Source organism: Strix aluco, chromosome 3 (assembly GCF_031877795.1).
Source record: "Strix aluco isolate bStrAlu1 chromosome 3, bStrAlu1.hap1, whole genome shotgun sequence".
In the NCBI taxonomy this organism is placed as follows: Eukaryota; Metazoa; Chordata; class Aves; order Strigiformes; family Strigidae; genus Strix; species Strix aluco.
Genome location: NC_133933.1, coordinates 91294371 through 91316944, shown reverse-complemented (window position 1 = coordinate 91316944; position 22574 = coordinate 91294371). Strand labels below are relative to the sequence as shown.

Here is a 22574-nt window from a genome sequence, read left to right as displayed (position 1 = left end):
TCCTAGGAAGGAGAACTGCTTTGTCAGGGAAAAAGATCACCTGGGAGGGATCAGCTCCTGGGGCTGATATGAAGGTTGCATGGGAAAATGCCTGCACAGCTGTATCAGGAGAAGAGATATCCTGTTTTGTGGGCCATGTTCACCCACTCAAGCAGGGAAGCTGCACAGAAATGAAGAGGACAGCATCCTGGTCTGCCTTCTCCAGGACACAGGTGGACAACAAGAGTTTCCAATGGCAGAGACAGAGAACATCTTCAGGATGCTTGCTGTTTTCTCCGTGATTTTCAATTCCCTTTTACTTTTGAATAGTGAATGACACTGTTCAGAAATGCACTGCAAAATGCATTAGGTGTTTTGTAAGTTGTAGCTCTAGACTTTAAGAGATGAACTTGTAGACCCAAAGGATCACATACTATGTGGGATGCTACAGAGTATGAGGCAGCAGCTGGGAAGATTGGAGGGACGTGACTCCAATGCCCAGGCCTTGCCTAGGCGTTCGAACCCAGGTACCACTCCTGCCTTTCCACAGCTGAAAGAGGTCTGCCTGTGGAGCCCATCCCTTGAGACACATCACCTGTGCTCTGCCCAGACCCAGCTGGGAGAACATGCTTAAAATTCAGTGACTGGTTTCCCTCAGAGCAGTCTGGGGAATTTCCTTTTGTGGAGTGCTTGATCAGCTGAGATATTTGTCTGAGGTATATACATTATCGATTAGTAACTTTTTATGCATGGTACAGCAATGCTGTTTCCTGAACCTTGAATGAAAGCAAGATGCGTGTCTTCTGAGGCTATCGTAACAGCAAATATGTTAAAATGAAATAGTCCTGCTTGACATACCAAGGCACCTACAATTCTGATATACATGAAAGAAAAAAAAAACCCAAGCCAATCTTTGCTACCATAATTAAAGCAATGGCAGACTGAGAAATACGTTGTTAGAAACAGATTGCAATTACCTGTTTTATTTATTCCATTTTCTACTTAAAAAGGAATCACAGCTATATGAATACTCAGGTACAGGAAAGCATTGTGAGATACTGGCTTTTCAGATAGGTGGAGCCTGTAATGCTTTCTGTGGAAGACAGTGTTTTTGTCAGCTTACATGAATGTGTGTACAGTGCCTCCTACTTCCCTGGTATGCAGACCAGGACTGTAGTGCTGGATGGAGAGGAAGATGAAAGACCAAAGTCTGGAGACATAGTTCCTTAAAATCTTCAACTTCTGCAGTTTTCAATGTTAAGAGCCCAAACACTTTGTATGAATGCACATAGTTCCTTAGAAATGAGATCTGTGTTTTTATGTGCTTGTATGTATGTGCATCCATATGTAGGTATGTTTGTGTAAAATAGTGTTTTCATCCTCTCAGCTACATGCAGAAAGCGTATGTGAGTGTATAGGGAAGTGGATAAGTGTTTTATTGGAGTCACAATGACTGAAGGATGTAGTTCTGTAATATTATTTAGCTGTTAAATTGATGATGGATATAGAGATGAGTTGCATGTGTGTCACATACATATACATGTTTGTGCATATATGTAAATGTGATACAGGCAGAGAGAAAAGAATAGCTTTCTCCAGTTAGCCTACTTCACATGAGGAGGTCTTGCAGGTAGGGGACTCTGACGATTCTGAATAAGGTACGTGTTTGATGTCATATAATGTGTTTGTTCCCGACCTGGTTGTGTACAGCATGTTGCAGTAGTACCCTGTACACCTGCTGGAATAAGGTTTGTGATGATGGTTGGGTTTCTCAAGAGAAAGTCAGAAACTGTCCCCCTAGAAAGCCCCATCCTATGCACAAGGAGGGACTTTCCATGCACTAAGCTGTTTTATTGTTTCTGGGAAATAAGGCAGTCTCAATGCTGGAGGATGAGCCGGGCTTGTGGGATCATTGCCAGAAGCAGCTTAGGGCTTGGAAATAAAATCTGAGAGTGTGGCGTGATTTCTAAAGTCCATGCAGAACACAAGTCATTACTGAGATTTGCTGATACTTTCTGCACCACTTGTTTTTGCATTTCTTTTCTGGTGTGAGTGTTTTAATTCTAAATAAATCACAGTGATTTACCGTTGACAGGAGATGTCATGGTGAAGTCAGGCAGATAAAAATCCTCTGGTAAATTGCAGAAAGCTGCGTGTTTCTCACAGATACTGTGGATAGGATTAATTTAATCTTACTTTGGATGTTTATAGTGCAGTACCCGAGATGATGCTTAATAAGGTAAGTAATTTTAGACTGTGATTCATCTGACAGTTGAAATGTACTTTAGGATGACATGGATCATGTCCTTTGTTGACCATAAAGGAAGCCTAGCTGAGTAAGCCAGTGGTAGATGTCTGCACTGCCCAGTGAACCTTTTTCTTTACATCTGGTGTTACAGTGCTGTCCAGAGAATGCCTGAGTTTTGGAGAGTCCTGAAAATTTGCATTCAGTCATCCATGATCAGAGCAGAGGTGGTGCCACACATTTCCTTGCAGTTTGTTTTTCCTTTTGTTCTCATGAAGCTGAGATTTGGCTTCTGTCATCAATGACTGTCTTGGGAGAAACATCATGTAATATAATGGAAGTAATATTTTTTGAACTGTTATTGTGAATCGTATATCTATGGTAAGACTTGCATGTGTACTCTTGTCTTAAAAGTGTAGTCTGTGCCATACAAGCTCTAAAATAAGAATTCATGAAAATACAGTTCTGTTTTTTGGGTGGATGACAGAGGATCCTGATGTTTCTGACTTTTAATCCTTTTGTGAAGATGTTTCGAATTTCACTGAAGCTGGAGTGAACCTGATTGCTTCTTACATTTATTTGGAAAAACCTTCCTATATAGAAGAGGTGGGGCAAGGAACGTATGAGACTGATCCAAATGTGCAGCGTACAGGGCTGAGCATAGACTGGCCATGTGGGTAGTGGGCATGGTCTGGATATTGGGTTTGGAGCTCTGTACACGTGAAAAGAAGGAGAAGACAACAAAGAAGCTAGCAAGGAGACAGTAGACAAGAATGCCAGTAGTGCTCCAGGGTGGTGTGCTGCAGGAGTGTGCTTGCACTAGGGATGCTGTCCTGCTGTTTGAGTCTCACTGTTGAAAATCTCTAGCTTTCCTAGTCTCATTCCAAGAGAAACCATTTAGATTGCAAGTGTAATGAATTAATCTGTTTGCTGTGCAAACTATTCTGTGAGTAGTGCATATCCTGCTGTTTTATAGACTTTCCTGTTCTATGGATGAAGAAGTAATTTCCTCTTCTTGTGGTGTAAACCTTCACCCAATGAGCACGTATGCAGTTTTAAACATGTGGTTCGTTTCAGTGGCTTCAGATGACTATAGCTTAATAAATTTTCCAGTGAAGGGCCATGAAGGGACTGGAGCATCTCTCTAATGAGCAAGGTCTGAGAGAGCTGTTCAGCCAGGATGAGAGAAGGCTCAGGGGGATCTCATTAATGTACAGAAATACCTCAAGGGAGGGTGCAAAGAGGACAGAGCCAGGCTCTTTTCAGTGGTGCCCAGTGACAGGACCAGAGGCAGCGAGCACAAACTGAAACACAGGAGGTTCCCTCTGAACATCAGGAAGCATCTTTTCACTATGAGGGTGGCCAAGCACTGGCACAAGTTGCCCAGGGAGGCTGTGAAATGTCCATCCTTGGAAATATTCAAAAGCCATCTGAACATGGTCTTGGGCAACCATCTCTAGGTGGCCCTGCTTGAGCAAGGGGGTTGGACCAGATGACCTCCAGAGATCCCTGCCAACCTCAGCCAGTCTGTGATTCTATGAGTTCGGTAGAACTGGCTGGTTGTCCCACACAAACTGTTGCCAACCTTCTCGGGAATTCTCACAAGGTTGTGTGGAGCTCCTGTCAAGGGTACTAAATGCCTGCTCAATAGCAGGCCCCCAGAAAACACTGAAAATGTGGCTGGATGCTTAGGAAATATTACCCCAGTGACACTTTTGTGTTACAATGTTGGGTCAGATGGTGAAGTCAGTTAAAACTGCCTTTGATAGATCATATATGCAGTCAGGGCACCCGATTCGTAAATTTGTAATGGCCCTCCTTACACTAATTATCAGTGAACCAGAGCAGACACATTAGATCTATTACACTTACTGCAACAGGAATAGCACAGTACCCACTGGCATCAGCGTTTTACATGAAGAATTAATTGTGCAGTTAAGCTGTTGTTTTAAAATGTGTTTCCTCTTGGTGGTGGAAGTCTTCATCTGTGTAATACAGAAATTCAGCTACTAGACAGACCTAGAGATTCAGAAGGTGGTTTGTAGTGTGGTACTTGTGGTATTTTCAAATGATGCTGATAATTACGCAGTTTTCTGGACCCATTCAAGAGAGTGCCCAACACTGTGAAGCAGTAACGTCAGCTTTCTCCAGTGCAGCCCCTTCAGGTATAGCAACTGGATGAGAAATTAAGACATCTGCAGAAAGCTTCTGAACTGATTTATGGTCCTCTTTGAGGGAAATATATTTAGCCCACAGAGACTGATTTTTCACAACTCACAAATAGATTTATGAAGAAAGTAGTACTCGCATATCCTTTGTCATTTGTTCTGTATATATTGTCCTTCATGGGTGTTGTACATGAAGGGGCCAAAGATATTTGGCATTCATTTTACTGCCTGCTAACACAGACATTAAAATCAGGGGCACTGTATATGGTGATAGGCAGGATGACATCTACATGAAGAGAAAATTCTCTATTCTCCTGCAACACAAATACATTTATTGGTGTCTGAAAATACGCAAAGTAGCTCAGTCTCCTTCCCCATCACAGAATCACAGAATTATCTAGGTTGGAAAAGACCTTGAAGATCATCTAGTCCAACCATTAACCTAACACTGACAGTTCCCAACTACACCATATCCCTCAGCGCTATGTCAACCCGACTGTTAAACACCTCCAGGGATGGGGACTCCACCACCTCCCTGGGCAGCCCATTCCAACACCTAACAACCCGTTCTGTAAAAAAATACTTCCTGATATCCAGTCTAAACCTTCCCTGTTGCAACTTGAGGCCATTACCTCTTGTCCTGTTGCTTATTACTTGCTTAAAGAGACTCATCCCCAGCTCTCTGCAGCTTCCTTTCAGGTAGTTGTAGAGGGCAATGAGGTCTCCCCTCAGCCTCCTCTTCTCCAGACTAAACAACCCCAGTTCCCTCAGCCGCTCCTCGTACGACATGTGCTCCAGACCCTTCACCAGCTTCATTGCCCTTCTCTGGACACGCTCGAGTAATTCAATGTCCTTTTTGTAGTGAGGGGCCCAAAACTGAACACAGTAATCGAGGTGTGGCCTCACCAGTGCCGAGTACAGGGGTAAGATCACTTCCCTGTCCCTGCTGGCCATGCTATTTCTGATACAAGCCAGGATGCCATTGGCCTTCTTGGCCACCTGGGCACACTGCTGGCTCATGTTCAGCCGGCTGTCAATCAACACCCCCAGGTCCCTCTCTGACTGGCAGCTCTCCAGCCACTCCTCCCCAAGCCTGTAGCGCTGCTGGGGGTTGTTGTGGCCCAAGTGCAGCACCCGGCATTTGGCCTTATTGAAACTCCTACAGTTGGCCTTAGCCCATTGCTCCAGCCTGTCCAGATCTCTCTGCAGAGCTTCAGAAGATTTTCCCATGGTAAGTTAGAGAGCGTGCTTCAGATGGTAACTTGGGAGAGGGTGGTACCTGACACTGAGCGGTACCTGCCCAGGGACCCAGACTGGAAGCCTTGAATCTCAGGGTCACTGCAGTGTGGGGGGCAGACCTCCTAGTTACTCTGGTGCCTTGTGGGCTACAGAGGTGCATGGGAAGCCGTGATTTGGGAAGGTGCAGATTAAAAGGAGTTGAGGAAGACAGTCAATACATGTTTTACCTATGGAAGATACACCTTCGTAACCCATAAGAAAGCATCCCTTGAGGTTGTTTTAACAGGGAAAAAAAAGTAAAAACTATTTGTACTACAATTTCATTTTGGGAGGAGGAGGGAGTAGTGTGAAAGCTCAGTAGGTATTGCTGCTTTCCAGCACTTCAGTCTCACTGTCCTCAGCTTCCATCATGGACACCTCTGATCCAAGGGCTGTGCATGAGTTATTGCTGAAGAAATATTAACTGTCAGTGTCTAAGGAGGGTCTTTTTCCTCATAAAGTCTCCCTCATTAACATGCTTCCACCAGTGCAACTTCTGGTCTTGCCAGAGATTTTCCATTGAGATAATCCCTGCACAGGTGTCTCCTGACATCCTCGCAAGCCGACATGGTCACAAGATCAGCTGTACCATCAGCATTAAAAGATCTTAGGGTTAATAGCATCATACAGTAAAGGAGGAAAAAAAAAACCAACCTGTTGTGATGCATATAACCCTTTCTAAAATGCATTATTTAATTATTTTTTTAAAAAGTTATTTTAATCATCCAGACTTGTGTTTTGCAAGGATTTGACTTATGTTGTCTAGGTGTTTTCGACTGATTAAGCAGTTGTGGAGTGCTCCTAATGAAAGTAATTACATTAGTCCTGAGAGGGATGCAACGTGTTGTAAAACAGGCCATAACACTTTTAACACAGTAAAAAGGGGTTTTCGAGTAGATACTCTCTCTGTTGCTGCTTGAAATGTTTGTGGGTTTTGGCTTTGCAAGTTATTACTGCTTCTGTCCCTCCTGCTTGTGTAACTACACAGAAATGGGTGTTAAAATAGGCCCACAGGGCTCCTCACACTCACTTAAATGTGTTTTTCTTGGTGCCCTCTGTTTCTGAAAAATAGAAACAGTGTTTAACCCTTAGTTCACAAATCGAGTGGTGGAACAGAAAGGACCTGTAAGCTCCATGGGAGGGTGGAGTGGGGAAGAGATGCAGGAACTTCAGAAGGAGAGGAAATGCATGGGCATTTGGCTCCACTGGGTCCAAAATCAAGAGGATTAAACTCAGCAGAGGTGAGTGCCAAGCACTACACTTGCTTGGCTGTGAGAATGGATCTCTGCTTCCTACAAGGCAGGGAATGACTGATTAGGCTGCAGAAACAGATCTGAGAGTTTGGAGTGGGCTGGGAAGTGAATTCGATCTGTCTGATGCAGCTGCAAGGAAAGGCAAGCCTGGCTCCAGGGTTTTGGGATGCAGAAATGGAGCTGTGGAGGAGACCAGAGGGAATTATTAACTGGAGAGTTGTCACGATTTGAGGGGTTACTTGCCCTGTGGGAGTAAGGAGATTGCAACCAAGGGTTTGCAGGATTCCGTTGTTACCGTAAAAGCTTACCGTAATACACAAGGATACAGAGGCTTCATCTCTAAACTTCTTTGCTTTATTAAGTAGTTACCTAAAATAACACAAAATGCACCACTAGCAAGTATACCTGTGATCAATACAGCAAATACATATATCTCAAGCTATTACAAATTATTATCAGCAATCAATAATAGCAGAAACAAGTGTATATATATGTAATATTACAGGTTACTACAAACTTATTCCTGGTAAACTTACTGATAGTATAACAGCAGATGTACTTACGTTAGATTACTTATATGTGCATATATATATATGTATGTTCATCATATTGCCAATACCAACTGCATCAAACCAGTCCCAGAAGGGGGAGAACAAACTGAACAGACCCCAGAAGTGAGCCTGGAGGGGGACCAATAAAGTAACAGGCAAAGTCTCACTTCAAAGATGATCCTTGTCATGGAGTTGGGAGTCAGACAGACATCACTGGTGAGGGTTCAAGAACTTGTCTAGGAGATCCTGTAGAAGGCTCATGCAGAGAGCTCAACCTGTTTAGGAAAAGGAACCATCTAAGGAACCTGAAGGTGCACAAGTCCATGGGACCTGATGAGATGCATCCGTGGGTCCTGAGGGAACTAGCGGATGAAGTCGCTGAGCCACTATCCATCATATTTGAGAAGTTGTGGCAGTCCAGTGAAGTTCCCACTGACTGGAAAAGGGGAAACATAACCCCCACTTTTAAAAAGGGAAAACAAGAAGACCTGGGGAACTACAGGCCAGGCAACCTCACCCCTGTGCCCAGCAAGATCATGGAGCAGATCTTCCTGGAAACTATGCTAGGGCACATGGAAGATGAGGAGGTGATTGGTGACAGCCAGCATGGCTTCACTAAGGGCAAATTGTGCCTGACAGATTTGGTGGCCTTCTACAATGGGGTTACAGCATTGGTGGATAAGGGAAAAGCAACTGATGTCATCTACCTGCACTTGTGCAAAGGATTTGACACTGTCTCGCACGGCATCCTTGTCTCTAAATTGGAGAGACATGGGTTTGATGGATGGACCACTCAGTGGATAAGGAATTGACTGGATAGTCACAGTCAAAGAGTTGCAATCAATGGCTTGATGTCCAAGTGGAGAGCAGTGACGAGTGCCATTCCTCAGGGGTCGGTACTGGGACTGGTGCTGTTTAACATCTTTGTCAGCGACATGGACAGTGGGATCGAGTGCACCCTCAGCAAGTTTGCTGACGACACCAAGCTGTGTGGTGCAGTTGACACACTGGAGGGAAGGGATGTCATCCAGAGGGACCTGGACAGGCTTGAGAGGTGGGCCCGTGCAAACCTCATGAAGTTCAACAAGGCCAAGTGCAAGGTCCTGCACATGGTCAAGGCAATTCCAAGTGCAAATACAGGCTGGGGGATGAGTGGATTGAGAGCAGCCCTGCAGAGAAGGACTTGGGGGTATTAGTGGATGGAAAACTGACTGTGAGCTAGTAATGTGTGCTAACAGCCCCAAAAGCCAGCCATATCCTGCATCAAGAGAAGTGTGGCCAGAAGGTCAAGGGAGGTGATTCTCCCCCTCTGCTCTCATGAGACCCTACCTGCAGTGCTGTGTCCAGCTCTGGGGCCTTCAACATAAGAAGAACATGGACCTGCTCGAGTGGGTCCAGAGGAGGCCACGAAGATGATCAGGGGGCTGGAGCACCTCCCCTATGAGGACAGGCTGAGACAGTTGGGGTTGTTCAGCCTGGAGAAGAGAAGGCTCCGGGGAGACCTTATAGCAGCCTTCCAGTACATAAAGGGGCTACAGGAGAGATGGGGAGGGACTCATTATCAGGGAGTGTAGTGATAGGACGAGGGGTAACAGTTTTAAACTGAAAGAGGACAGATTTAGATTAGACATAAGGAAGAAATTCTTTGCTGTGAGGGTGGCGAGACACTGGAACAGGTTGCCCAGAGAAGTGGTGACTGTCCCATCCCTGGAAGTGTTCCAGGTCAGGTTGGCTAGTGGAACGTGTCCCTGCCCATGGCAAGGGGGGTTGGAACTAGATGATCTTTAAGGTCTCTTCCAAACCATTCTATGATTCTATGAAGGAAAAATACGTGCAGCACAGGAAGTTCTCAGAGAGAAAAGCCCCATTTTGGGTAAAAAAAGTCCTTTTTGTAGCACAGAGACATGAGAGGGTGTAGGACGCCATGCCTTCAAGCAGCCAATAGTGCTGTTAATTTTTAGTTTCTCCTGGGAGAGCCAATAGATGATGATAATTTCTGTTCTCTCAGACCAGTTTTTATTTTCCAGACTGTTTTTCTGTTCTTGCAGTTAGAACAGCCAATGACCTTTACTGATTTTTACCTTCTCAGGATGTTTTCCCCTTTTTCCAGACTATTTTTTCCCTTTTCAGACAATAAGTTGCTGTTACAGTCCCTTGGTTTTGTGCTTATCAATGGTATCTCAGGATGCCTCCGGTTTCTAGGTACCTAGCTGCACTTCAAAGATGCCGGCTGCGCTTCTCAAGGATGCTGCTGGTTCCCAGGCTGGCAGTCCCCAGGCTTACATGCCAGCAGGCATTTTCTCTGTTAGTATTTCAGCAGACATACTCTTCTGCTCAGGATTTCTCCCCTTGCAAGAGGGTTGCCTTTAGGGCTGCTTCACATCAAGAGTCCTCTGCAAATACTCTGTGTGGTTTTGAGTACCAAGCCTCAAAAGAAATACAGCAGAGAATGAACAAACAGAGACCTGGAAAAAGTGATCTAGAGGGAAGAGACAAAAAAAAATGCAGTGTGTTTTATCTAGAATGGAAAGCAATGAAGGAAATGAAAGAAGGGAGGGGGACAGGGATCCCCATCCATGGGCAATGATCTTCCATGCTTCATTGTATTTGTTAATATATTAGAAAAAGATTAGGGATTATTTTTATAAAATGGCTTATTTTGTGGGGAAAAGAAACAAGTGTAGTAATTGTCTGGGATACAACACTGACAGTATTGAAATCTCAGTTTGTTGCCCTTGTTTCTGTACCATTATATGCTTCCACCTGTAAGAAATGATGTGGAAGTCCAGTCTGTTTGCTGAGACTGCTGACAAATGTATCCTTTAATATGTGTTGCAATTTTTTGTCATTTATGAACATCTTTGCACTAGAATTGGAGTAGAGACCTTTTGTGGGGGTCGCGTAGGATCCTGCACAGCCATGAAACAGTAGCTTTGGTAGCTAACCTAACCTGGTGGAGAACTGAGCCTGTGGTCCAAAGAGAAAAGCTTCATCCCCTTCACCTGCTGCTGTGTCACCTGAAACACTGAGCACCATCAGAAGTGTGCAGCATGAAGGCTTCATGCACAACATCAGAGAGTCTTTTCTACCTTTGACCCAAATTCATGGACAGGAGAGGATAAAGTCCGTAAACCTACACTTTTCCAGCAGGCTTTGTAGTCACTAAAGGCTGGGCTCTCTCACTAGGATCTCCTCAGACAAGCTTTTAAGTTGTTTCCCAGTATTTGAGACCATTTTCAGGGCTCTTCTGAAGTCTGCTGAGGCCAGAGGGAGCCCTCTGGTAAGCTCAGCAGGTTTGGGACCTACCCTAAAGTGATTCCCTGTGTGAATCAGGTGCAGCTAGTTTTAGCCCACTGATAATGGTTTTTCTCGGGTGTTACAGCCAGCTTCTCTACAGCAGCACTGGGGGATCAGCACATGGGTTCAGGGAGTAAGAATTACTGTCTCAGCTGTGCTGACTGGGAGGGTGATACCATGTCCAGTGGAGTGGAATATGACCTCTGTGTTCACTTCCCCGCTATGGTCACTTGCCCTTTTTCCAGTGTGTGCCAGGTCCCTGGATATCTGTGCTTCCTCTGGCTGTTGCAGTGCCCTGTGATGGGATGCAACTGGAAAAATTACCTTCTCTCGACAGTAACAGTGGGCACCATAATTGGGGGACACACTGCTCCATGGGTTACGGTGGACATACATTTTCACCCATGCTTGTCTGAGTACTTTTCTCTCCCACCTTGGCCACTCCATCCCCAGGATTTCATCCACTGATTTTCAGCTTTAGCCTTGTTAAGCTTTTAATTGACACATTGCCTGTCAGACTCTTGCACTTATGCCAGATGCTTAGCGATATTGAGGAATACTGTGCTAATACCATAACATCTTGGGTACTCACAGTGTCTCTGGGATTCAGGGCTGAACTGGGGGGCAGTGGTCCAGCTCCCTCACTGTGTCTCCCAGTGCTCTCCCAAAACATCAGCAGTGACAGTACAGGAGGGACTGGGTCATTGCTGCTGGCAGCTCCTGAGTCGTGTTTTTCTTGAAGAGGAAGAACATCTCTAGTGCTCTTTTTGTCAGCTGGAAAATATTTTGAAGCTGGTAAGTGTGTTTTCTTCTTCCCTGCTCTGTCAGTCAGAGCATTTTCTGATTGCTGCCTGGCTGCATGTCTTTACTCATGTTTATAAAAGATAGGATCTATCTCAAATAGAAGTTTGTGGCTTGGCGCTGGCTGGCATTAGATTATCGTAGTGGTGTTTTCTGGGCTTGGGGAAAAAAAAAATCTATAAATGCAGGAATTAATTTTTTCTTAAAATTTTCCAGTGTGTCTTTTGCAATACTTACCTGAGTTGCCGTTACTGGGAGAGTGTGGGGTTGCTTGTGCTGGCCTGGAGGAGGGTTCAGAGGAAACCCAAGGAGTAGCAGCCCACCACACCAACACAGGAGCAGCGGAGTCCTCAACAGAATGGCAGATACTGCCCATGTTATAGGTAATTTGAAAAGCGGTGTCTCTCTGGTATGGAGGTGGAGCAGGGAGGTCAGCAGGCCTTTTCTGGCATGGAGGATGATAGCCTTGGGTAAGAAAGTAAGGAAGAGCCATGGAGGAGGAAAGGGAATTTGTTACGGAAAGGATTTTGGCTCCCAGTGAGGTTCTGCAGTCAGCTTGGGTGGGATCTGTGTGGCCTTTTAATTGATTGCCAGGTGGCTCCTGCACAGAAGATGATGGTGAGGGACAGTTCTCCTATCCAGAAGCACCCCACTGTGCATAAGCGTCACATAAAGCTCCACTCTCCCATGAGCACAGCCGCGTCCCTGCTTCATTCCCAAGGTTGGGCTCCGGCACTTCTGTTAAACAGCAGTGAGCTGGAAAGACCTCCTAACTGGTTTATGCAAATGGGAGCGAGACATCTCATGCATGTGTGTTTGCACATGGGCACTGTCCCCTATCAAACAATAGATATTGTTGTGTTATGTAAATAGTGCTCAACTGATGAGGGCTTGCTGAGAATTGAGCTCACTTGTACTGAATTGTTTTGACATATGTGTGCATGCAGGTGTTGAAAGACAGGGTGGGGAGGGTGATAGAGTTGTGAAACTTCAATGAGATAAACAAAAGAAAAAAAACAAATAATATTGTATGAAAAGTGGTACGTATATAATGTGGATAATGAATAAGGGGAATTAGGGCTACATGGCAAAGAGATAAGTAGGAGGGGAAGAAAAACAGTTGTATTTGTATGAGGAGATTAGTGATGTCTAACCAATGATTTGAAACTGCCTCTGATCTTCATCGTTGGTCGCTGTGTGTCCATGCCTCTCTCCAAAAGCGTTGTGCTTGGCGGGTACAACTTTGGAGGTTGGTTTTGGTGGTAATAAGGCATCGCCTGAGAGCAGCCAGGCAGCTGAGGAATTACATCCAGTGAAGCTGATGGTGGAGGTTAGGCAACAGATCCGCGCTCGCCAAAGCAGCTGGGGAGGCTGCGGCTGCTGCCTGCCCGCGTTTGCTGCCTGTGGGGTGTCTGTTGGTCTGGCTGCAGGTGGCCACCAGCTGCGGTGGAGCAGTGACATCAATCAGTCCGATCTGGTTGTGGTGGGAAGCGTGATGAGCAGCTGTCATGCAGATGCTCCCTGGGAGGCTGCTAAATAGTCATTGTTGAAGTAATTAATAGCAACAAGTGGAAAAAAAAAAAGAAAGCCCAGAAAACATTTTCAGATGTCCCAGCCCGTGCTGATACTTAGGGTGATGAATCACACAACTGTCCGTAATAAAATGGAATGATTTTACTTGGTACGATAAAATATGCAATGACAACAATAGGAAAAAAAGCGTAGACCAACATAAAAGCTATCAGGCTTCAGGTAGGCGTCCATTTCAAAATGTTGATTGGTATAAAATCTAACTCCAAAAATAGTATTGATGTTGTAAAGAAAAGTATGAATCAGAAGCATATTGTTCTTGACTTGTGTGGCTTTGCTGCTCTCCAGATATAGCTGCTGCTGGTGTGGTCTTCATAATGACACCTTTGGTTTTTAACTGTCTTCTGGGGCAGGAAGGGCTGACGGCAGAGTTCTCCCTTTAGCAAAATACATACATTTTTCCTGAGTAGTTTATACTGGTTCCATGGTGGAACTGGAGAAAAATCACTTAAAGCAAAGCAGTGCCGCAGGTCTTGGAAAAAGTCTCTTAAAGTCAGTTGAGAGAAATGGCAGATATATCTGCATCGTGCAGTAAATGATAAAATGAGTTCCAGGAAACTCACTCTTCCTAATGCAATAATCTGCTCTGCTGAAAAATGCTGTTATTCTAAAGTGAGTACAATCTTTGTGTTTATGTCATATTTTAAATATGGCAAACTGCTTCGCAAAGATGCTGGACAAGAAAAAGCATTTTCTAAATTTAATATACTGTTATGTACTAATAAGCAAAGAAACCCATTTTACTCTGAGAGCTGAGTAAAGAGCTGGACAGTGTTTAGATAGAGGAAGTTTTCTTAGAAAGACTTTTTTATTATTATAAAATAGTAGCTATTATGTACCCTCCCATAAGAAAATGGTCCGGGCTATTCTAAAATAATTTAGAATAATTTCATTCCATTATTTATGTCGTATAAAATGAAGCTACCAGGTGCTGAGAGTTTATCTTGGACTATTCAGCATCATTTCTGGTGATAAACTAGGAAAGAGAATTTGGGCTCCCTTGCAGAAAAATGGGGTCCCTTTTTATTTTTTTTTTCCTTTCATCTTGTACCTTGCTACACATGGAAACTCTTTGTTAGCTATGTAAGCATTCTTTTATTCATATACTACTTTAACTTGGTGATTGTACTGAGTGACCTGTCCTCTGGCATTGCATCTTTTCCATTTAGCGCAGGAGACTTTATAAAGTTGATTAGCTCATAGCTCTTAAATCTTCCACAGTTTTCAGGTTTTTTCTCTTCCCTCAGAGAGCAAGATGATTTTTTTAATCCTTTCTGTGAATTTAGAAGAGGCTATCGCCTAGCCTTACAGTATCTGTGATGTTTGATGTGTCCTGGACTTCCCTTTGGGTTTCAAAAATCATCATTCCTGAACTATTTTGTTACTGACTTGTAGGTGATACAGCCGCTGAAGCAGCCTGGCAGCAGTTTGGAGGGGAGGGAGCTGGGGAGGGAGAAGGTACGTAGAATGTTTTTCACCCGCTCTGCCAGTTGCATGGGAGAGAGACCAGAGCTGCGAGCTTTATGACCCTGCCACTGAGAAGCCGGCTGCCCACCTGCGCCGTGGCTGTGCCATCCCAGCCGAACATCTCCTAGAGCCTCTGCAGGGCATCGTGAGTCACTGAGCCACGGGTATCATCCGTGGGGATGCAGCTGGACCTCAGCGCCTGGGGACGGTGCCTCGCTGCTGCTGGTCAGGAATACTCATCCACAGTCAACCTGTCCTTTTCCATGCTCTGCTGATGGGGTGAGCGGGTTATCCTTGGGGTGGGGGTGGAGGGGGGAACAGGTTATCTTCGGGGGGAGCAGGTTATCCTCGGAAGGGATTGCCCCATGGTGGAGCAACTGAACCTGTGGGCATCACACCTGGCCAGCTTCCCTGGAGAGGCTTGGGAAGTAGGTGTTGCCTTCCCAGCCTGCCCCAGGTAAGTAATCTGATCTTAAACAAGGAAACACAGAGATGGCTGTTTCTGATTTAAAAATATGTTAAAGCAAAATAATTTTTTTTTTTGTTCTGAAGGCAGAAGGTTTGAATATGCCCATGCTCTGTGCTTCGCCCGAGCTCCTGGATTTGGGGGGTGATAACGAGTGATTTAATTCTGGGCACAGGTGCTGGCAGCAGGGATGCGATTCAGTGCCTTAATTGTTTTGTCAGGTTCATTTTGCACCATCTGGGTGTGAAAGGGGCGGTCGAGCTTTTAATTGTAGTCCTTGGGCATCTGATACCTTTCTCTTCCTGCTGCCGGTGCAGGAGTGTTCAAGGAAAGATGCTCTGTGCATCTGAGGCATGTGGAGAGTTAAAGCTGTCAGGGAGCAGTGCCACTGCCTGTTGAGCTGCTGCGCTGGGAAAGGGCCTGTTGGGTGGGGAATGAGAAGATTGTACCCACTCCCACTGGTCACCCATTGCCTTTTCCTACTGGTTCAGGAGAAAAGGAAAGTTGGTCTTTCAGCTGTCTGGGCTTCCTGTGCTAATTGGACGTGCTTTTTTGAGTTGCAAATAATCCCAGCTGAGGAGATGTAAAGCAGCCAAAATGGGGAATGTGACCTGTTGTGCAAGCACCCATCTGCAAAGCAGCCTGGAGCAGGAGCCAGCCTTGTGATGTGACTACCCTCCGGGAAGGGGGACCGACAACTGCTGGAGTCTTGGACAACGTGGGAGACATACGTAACAGACCAATAGCTGAATCAACTCCTTGCTATGCTTTTATATGTGATCCAAGCGTTGGAAGAGGCAAGAAGGCAAACGACATAACAGTGGTGCCATCTCAGCCCGTCACTCTAGCGTGGCAGGGCATGGCAGGCTGAGGAGACTTGTGATCTCCAGGGGGAATGTTCTGCAGTAATGGGAAGGCAGTGAGAAAGAGGGAGAAAAATTGAATGTGGGAGTACGATTTCCAGCATTTACCTTGCATAGGTACGTACCTGTTAACCACACTTTTCCCTGGCAGCACTAAACTTTGCACTGTTATGAGTCAGTTGAGGTATTAGTGTGTGTTTCTAGTGGTGTGGCTAAGATGTAACGAACATCTACAGTTTCTGTGAATTTGCTCAGAAATGTCAGCGTGTCAGGAAGATGTTTCCATTCAGATTTTTGCAATGAATATGGAAATCTCTCAGTGACAATGACGTTACAGCTTTTTTTTTTTTTTTTAATTTAAGATATAAGAAAACCAAGCAGGGTCTGACCGCAGATGTTTTAAGATGCACATAATTGTCAGGGTATTGTTCATGACTCCATCCAAAGTACAGGCAGCCAGGTTAGGTGTAAGGATGGGGACAAACAAGCAATCATACAGTTCATCTGGAAGCCATCGCTGCACAGGCTGGCACAGAAGCAAACCACCCCACTGCCTGAAAGGCTCATGGAGAAAGATCCCTGTTGTAAGGCTTGCCCTGCACTGTGTGCTGGTTACGGAGGGAAGGAGTGGGAAGCGCTCCTGGGTTATGGAGGTGCTGCTTTGGGATGTGATGGGAGGGTCAGGGAGGCATTGGGAGCGGGGCAGCTGGGCTCAGGGGGTTCAGCTTGCTTCGGTAACATGTCACTGGAAAGCAAATACTCAGGGAGGTGAGATCGAGACTTGGGTGGCTTTTTGCAGATCAAATTATTAAGTGTAGGCCATCTGTATTTCTTGGCTTTTTAATGTGGTTTGTACTATACTGGGCACATCACTGTGCTGGAGGGACAGGGTATGGTGTGTACAATGCTGGTGAAGGAACTGGGTTTTTTCTTCTTGCTTCCATCTTTTCTGTGTTGCTGGCGCGTCCAAACTGTGTCTGTCACACTGAGGGTGTGGGTGAGACTGGTCCAGCAGCACAGGGTGCAGCATCACTTCTCTGATGTCCATTCTTGTGCTGCTTTTGAGACCCAGAAAGTTTTTGTCTTGTTTCTCTGAATAAATGTGCAGCTATTTCCATGTTGCTCCAAACATGTTCACACCTAGAAAGCAAGAAGATGGTAAAAAAAAAGCTAACCTGAATCTTTTACCCGGCAATAGTATTGCTTAGGTTATACTTAGAAATCAAAAGTCATTTATCTGGAGTTATTTCCTGGCTTTGACATAACTTTTCTATTAACCTTGGAGAACCCAGGAACTTTCCTGTGCTTTAGAGTCCTTTTTTAAAATGCGTGATATATTCTTGAGCATAATACTCACCTCAAAGGGTATTACAAGAATTACTGCTCATAAAGTGTTTTAAGTTTCATTAATACAAATTACCATAGGAATGCAAATTAAATTCTGCAAGTATCTTCTACTACTACAAATTAACCAACATGGTTTTAATATACCTGAGCTTGTGATCAAAAATGTTTAGTGTAGATCAGTGATCCTGTGGGGTCCAAGAGCTTTGGATACTACTTTGGTGTCACAGAGGATCACAATACCCTATTAACCATTCAGTTAAACAAGGCTACAGCATCTTTTTGTTGCAGAGGTGTGCTGGTGGATATGATATCACAGCATTGGAGTGATGTTCATTACAAGGTCTTGCCCCCAGTATTAAGAAGACGGGGAGTTCATGTGCCGCAACCACCCATGCATTTTCTCCTTGTTGCTGGGAGAGTTTTACTGGTATGAGGATGGAAATTAAATCTTTCAGCTGTTCTGGCGATGGTCTCCCTGCTGAAGCTGCTGGCAAAAATGTCGGTACTCTGAGTGGTGGGATTATGATGGGGAGGGTTTTGTACTATCAGCTAAACTGAGAAAAACAAATCAATTTAGGGAGGCAGCAAAGGCATTAAGCAGTAATAGCTTTTAGTTATTGCTGTTTTGAGATGGATTCAAATGGATAACATAAGGGTGAAAGACATTGTATTCCACTATCAATCTCCAACATCATCTAGTTCCTGTACCAATTATACTTAGACTGTGCAAAGCCTATAATACTGGTAGCTGATAAGGAGCAGTGCAGTGATATTTCAAGAGAAAGAGAAATCTTCTGTATACACACTGGCTATCTTGAAGGTGTATTTCCTGTACTGAAACAATTAAATACCAAAGTGTGAAAAGTACAGGTAAAGCTGAAATCCTCCCAAACTGGGCAGGTTCTGGATCCTACAGCTCAAAGGGATCTGCAGATACATTTTCTGGAATTATGTCAGAAATCTCTTTTGAGCTCCAATGGCTCATTGGATGGGTCAGTGGAACCCGAGAAGAAGAACATGCTCACAAGTTTGCATGATGAGTGCTAAATCTGAATTGTTTCTGGGGTCAGTGGGGCGTGATGTCACACAGCATAGCAGGAGGAACATCATTTCTCGCTGACAGCAAAGATGAGTGTTTCCCAGTAGCAGGTTGTGATCCCTCCCAAAGATGTCCTTGGGATCGTTTGGGGAGGCTGTGAAGCATTTTATACTTGTGAGGGAACAGTCAGCTGCCTTTAATTGCTGATTGCACTCAGTCCTTCCAGGGCAGAGGTTTGTATATTTATATCAGCAGCCAGTAACTATAACCTATTCTTGTTCCCTTGGCCAACACAAGCTGAGCTACTATTAGCAGTGGAGGTAGTTAACCCATCCTTGACTAATTGAAGTCTGGGAAACCTGGGGGGAAGGAGAGAATGAAAGGGAGCCACACAAATACAGGTTAGGCCAAAAGAGAGTTAAGCTCTCAGAAAGTTTACGGATTTTTGTCCCAAACTAGGGGAATGAGGGCACACTGAAAGTAAGCTCCTGTCTACATCCCTCTGCATTGCAACAGAAATGCAATGTCTTCAGGAGGCTCCGAGGGTTTTTTGTGACCCCCTCCCAAAGCGATGAGAAGACGAACACTCGGGGAGGAGCTGCTGCAGTGCTTCCGCCTCTGAAACCTTGCTGACGGCAGTGTTGTTTTCTGATCCACAGGTCCAGAGGATGGCATAGCAATAACGTCACCGTCCAGGGAGCTGGGGTCCTTCCTTGTCTGCCTGCATGCTGTTTGAACCGACCTCAAGCCTTTGTTTTTGGACTGAAGAAACCTGAAAACCTTTCTCTCCTAATTCATGAGCCAGCAGGATGTGGTCGCCGTGCTTTCAGAACGCCTGCTCGTAGCTGCCTACAAAGGCCAAGTGGAGAATGTGGTGCAGCTTATCAACAAGGGTGCCAAGGTAGCGGTTACCAAGGTAACAAGAGAAAAACGCTTTGCGAAATCCCTGGGAACTAACATAACTCCTAGACCATTGTCTGTGAAAATGCCCTCGTAGCTTTACCATTCTGAATGTGCCTGAGGTTAGTGTTTAGATTTCCTTAAAGTTTGTATTTAATAGCTCATGTGAATTTACAATATAGTGCATGTCTTGTGTTTCTACACTTCCCAGTGGCCACAGCTGTAGTGAACACCAAGTCCTTAGAAATGTAGTGTGTCGGTGGAGGGGCAGTGACATTTTTCAAAGCGTGCATTGACTTTTGAACACTGTGTGGACTGATGAATGGAGTGATTCATCCCTGTCCAGGGAAGGCAGTTCAGAGTGCCCATCTTTCTGGGTGAGGGGATGGGGGAAAGCCACCTGTTGCGGTAGGGTAAAGGTACGCAGAAAGCATTTCGTGCCACTGAAGTCTCTTGGTACAGCAGCCTCACTTATACCCAGTATCTTCGTTGATTCGTGCTGTGTAGTCCCCAGTCAGTTCCAAACTTGGGGGTTGCAAACTGTGTTCCCCGTACCTTCGAGATAAGGTCAGCATCAAAGGATTTCTGCTTAGATATTAAGAGAGTTCAAACTGATATTCACCTATTCCTAACTCTCAACATGTTATAAAAGATACTAGCATGTAAAAGATGAGATAGAATTGGCTGTTGCAGAGAAGGTTTGACCAGCAAAAACCCTTAAAAAGAATTAGGTAAATCAGATCTTTAGAGCTGTAACATAAAATTTGGGATGTCCTGTTTTGATGAACTATTATTCTCCATTGGATCTGTTTTATTTGTATTCCCCTATTGGTTTTGAACATAACATATGTATGGGAGCTAATATTTACAGATAGAAAGCAAATGTGAGTACCTTTGATAAGTAATCTGTCCTTTCCTCTTTTTATCTGTCAGTGACAGTTGTTTTCAATCCCTTTGCACTGTTTGAGTTGTAGATAGTATTTATTTTGAAAGCTGGAGTGATCCAAGGACAACCGGTGTTTGTAAGTTTTGTTTGCCAAAATTAAGTGGCCTCTTGTTGGTAGATACAAAGCACAGATGTAATAAACATGAATGGTCCCATAAAGATGCCTGTTTGGTTCTGTTGTCCAAGCAGCTCTGTAGCAGAAGAACAGCTATTAAGGGTAGTCAGTAACAGATCAGAAAATACCGACTTACAGATATCTGAATGGTAGCTCGGGTTTTTTGTGCTTGTGGTTTTAAGATCATGACCTTTGAGACTGCTGAGGGACCTACTGAAAATACACAAACAATTGAAAGGATTCCGTGCTTTGTATAAATTTGTGCATTAATGTAATTTCAAATCCAGCTTCCACAATATTTGAACATAAAATGCAGTGGCGTTTGTAATGGTTGCCAGAATAATCATGCCACTGATTTAACTGTTTCATGGAATTAGTTGCCATAATCCACAATTCCAATACAAAATTGACACTTTCTTATTGTTAAGGTTGTTTATTATGCAATTATCAATGCCTTCTGTTAATTACAATAGGAAGCAAATTGTGTAGATCTGACTTTCAAACACAAAATCATGTTAATTTGATAAAATGCAGATTTGCTAGAGTTGACAAGTTTTTCTTTCCTGTACGATATAAGTGGCTTCCTGTTTCTTGCTTTGTTGTTCAACCTTTCTGTGGAAAAATCAAAGCAAAGCTAATCTGGTGGCAAAACTATGCCCAGGTGCAGAGTGTTGGTGTTTCTTTTGGAAAGCCATGCTTGCTGGTGAGCTCTGAGGCCATCCCTGTAGCTGACCTGGTACTGCAGGATTGTAGCTATTCTTTCCTAGAGGTTGTGGGTTGGTCACCCCCATGGGGCCCAGGGTGTTGGTGGGTGGTGACAAAAGCTGTCCCTCTAGTCATTCTGGATGCATCCTGGCATGTCCACAGACAGTGCAGATGAGGTACTTGGGTAGTCCGGTGACGAGCCCAGCTCAGAAGAGCTGAAGTCAGATCAGCAAGACTGTAGAGGGATGCACAGAGGAGTGGAGAGGCTCTCAGATGAGCAACAGAGGCTACGTGTGTGGGGTATTTTGGAGGCACACAGGCACTTACTCCTGTGCTGTGAGCCAGACAGAGGTGAGCTCAATGTGAACCAAGAGGCGTGAGACCAAGCTTCTGCCCTCATCAAAGCCCATCAGTTCAGGCTCAATAATGTCCTGTCCAGGTCTATACAGCATTCAGTTTGCATCTGGCTCTCACCCAGCCAGCTAGCTGCATAGGGAGAACATGTGCATATTTGCCTGTGAAAGGCTGTATAAACATACCCTGGAAGAGCTTGGCTTGCTAATCTGGTGACACACAAAGGCTGGAAGGAGAAAGAGACATTTAAAGTCAAGGACAAGGTTGTCACAGGAGCAAGCGTGTATAAATTAGCCTCAAGTGTATTTAAACTGGAAATTTGAAGCGGTTTTTTAGCCATCAGAGAGCCAGGTTCTTGTGCAGTCTTTCAGTAAACAGAACAGGCACAAAATAAGAACTACTTTCAGGATAGGGGTTGTTAATTTTAGGACGGAAATTAGATGGCATGCTTGTTGTAGTGGAGAACTATTGATCAAGCTTTCAGATAAATTAAAATCCTGAGCCCTCTCCCCTCCCCACAATAAAAATTGTTGTAAAATGAAGCATAAAAATAAATTTATTCACCTGCATGCCTTAGTTCTCTTTTACCTGTATGTCTTCTGCTTTTATTCATAGTTTTCAGTTTGTTCTGTCAAATTAATTTTAAATTCTAGGGATTTGCTTCAAAATAAAAAAAAAATGGGGGTTTATACTTGTCAGCCAAAATTTCCTGCTGAATTCTATCAGAATTTTATTGGAAGAAGACATGCAGAGACAAAGCTCTTTGGAGGGAGAGAAAAAGTTCCCACATCACTTTAGGCTTTAAATGTATTTCTGATATGCATCTGTAAGCGCAGACCAATTCTTGTGGAAAACACCATGCAGAACCACACCTTGAAGTGACCAGGATCTAGAGCTAAATGCTAGAGAGTTTTTTATTCAAACATAGAGCATAGCTTTATTATTGCAATAGCATATTGAGCATAGCTTAAGAAAAATGAAGGATATTTTCTGTAACAAACCAAGTACTATTAAATGCTGGATAGCTGGCAAGCTCATCCATTTCTGTTTTTATCGTATATATGGAAGGTCATATGATGTGGTCAGTTGCTGCTTCAGTAAACAACAATTCAGTTGCAAAGTAGTGTTTTAATTTCTGTCACCTCTGATAGATGATTTCAGAAGAAGTAGTATATGAGAGAAACAAAATTCAATGGAGAATCTGTGTGTC

General features: G+C 44.3%; 1 protein-coding gene across 2 annotated transcripts in view; it reads left to right on the top strand.

Annotated features, from left to right (window-relative positions):
* Positions 1 to 22574, top strand: part of ANKRD6 (ankyrin repeat domain 6) — a 114485-nt gene that overhangs the window by 57274 nt on the left and 34637 nt on the right. For both annotated transcript variants that reach the window (XM_074819559.1, XM_074819558.1), the window contains exon 3: positions 19004 to 19260. In XM_074819559.1, coding sequence (XP_074675660.1) covers positions 19141 to 19260 — 120 coding nt within the window. In that variant the 5' untranslated portion in view covers positions 19004 to 19140. The remainder of the gene's footprint in view (positions 1 to 19003; positions 19261 to 22574) is intronic.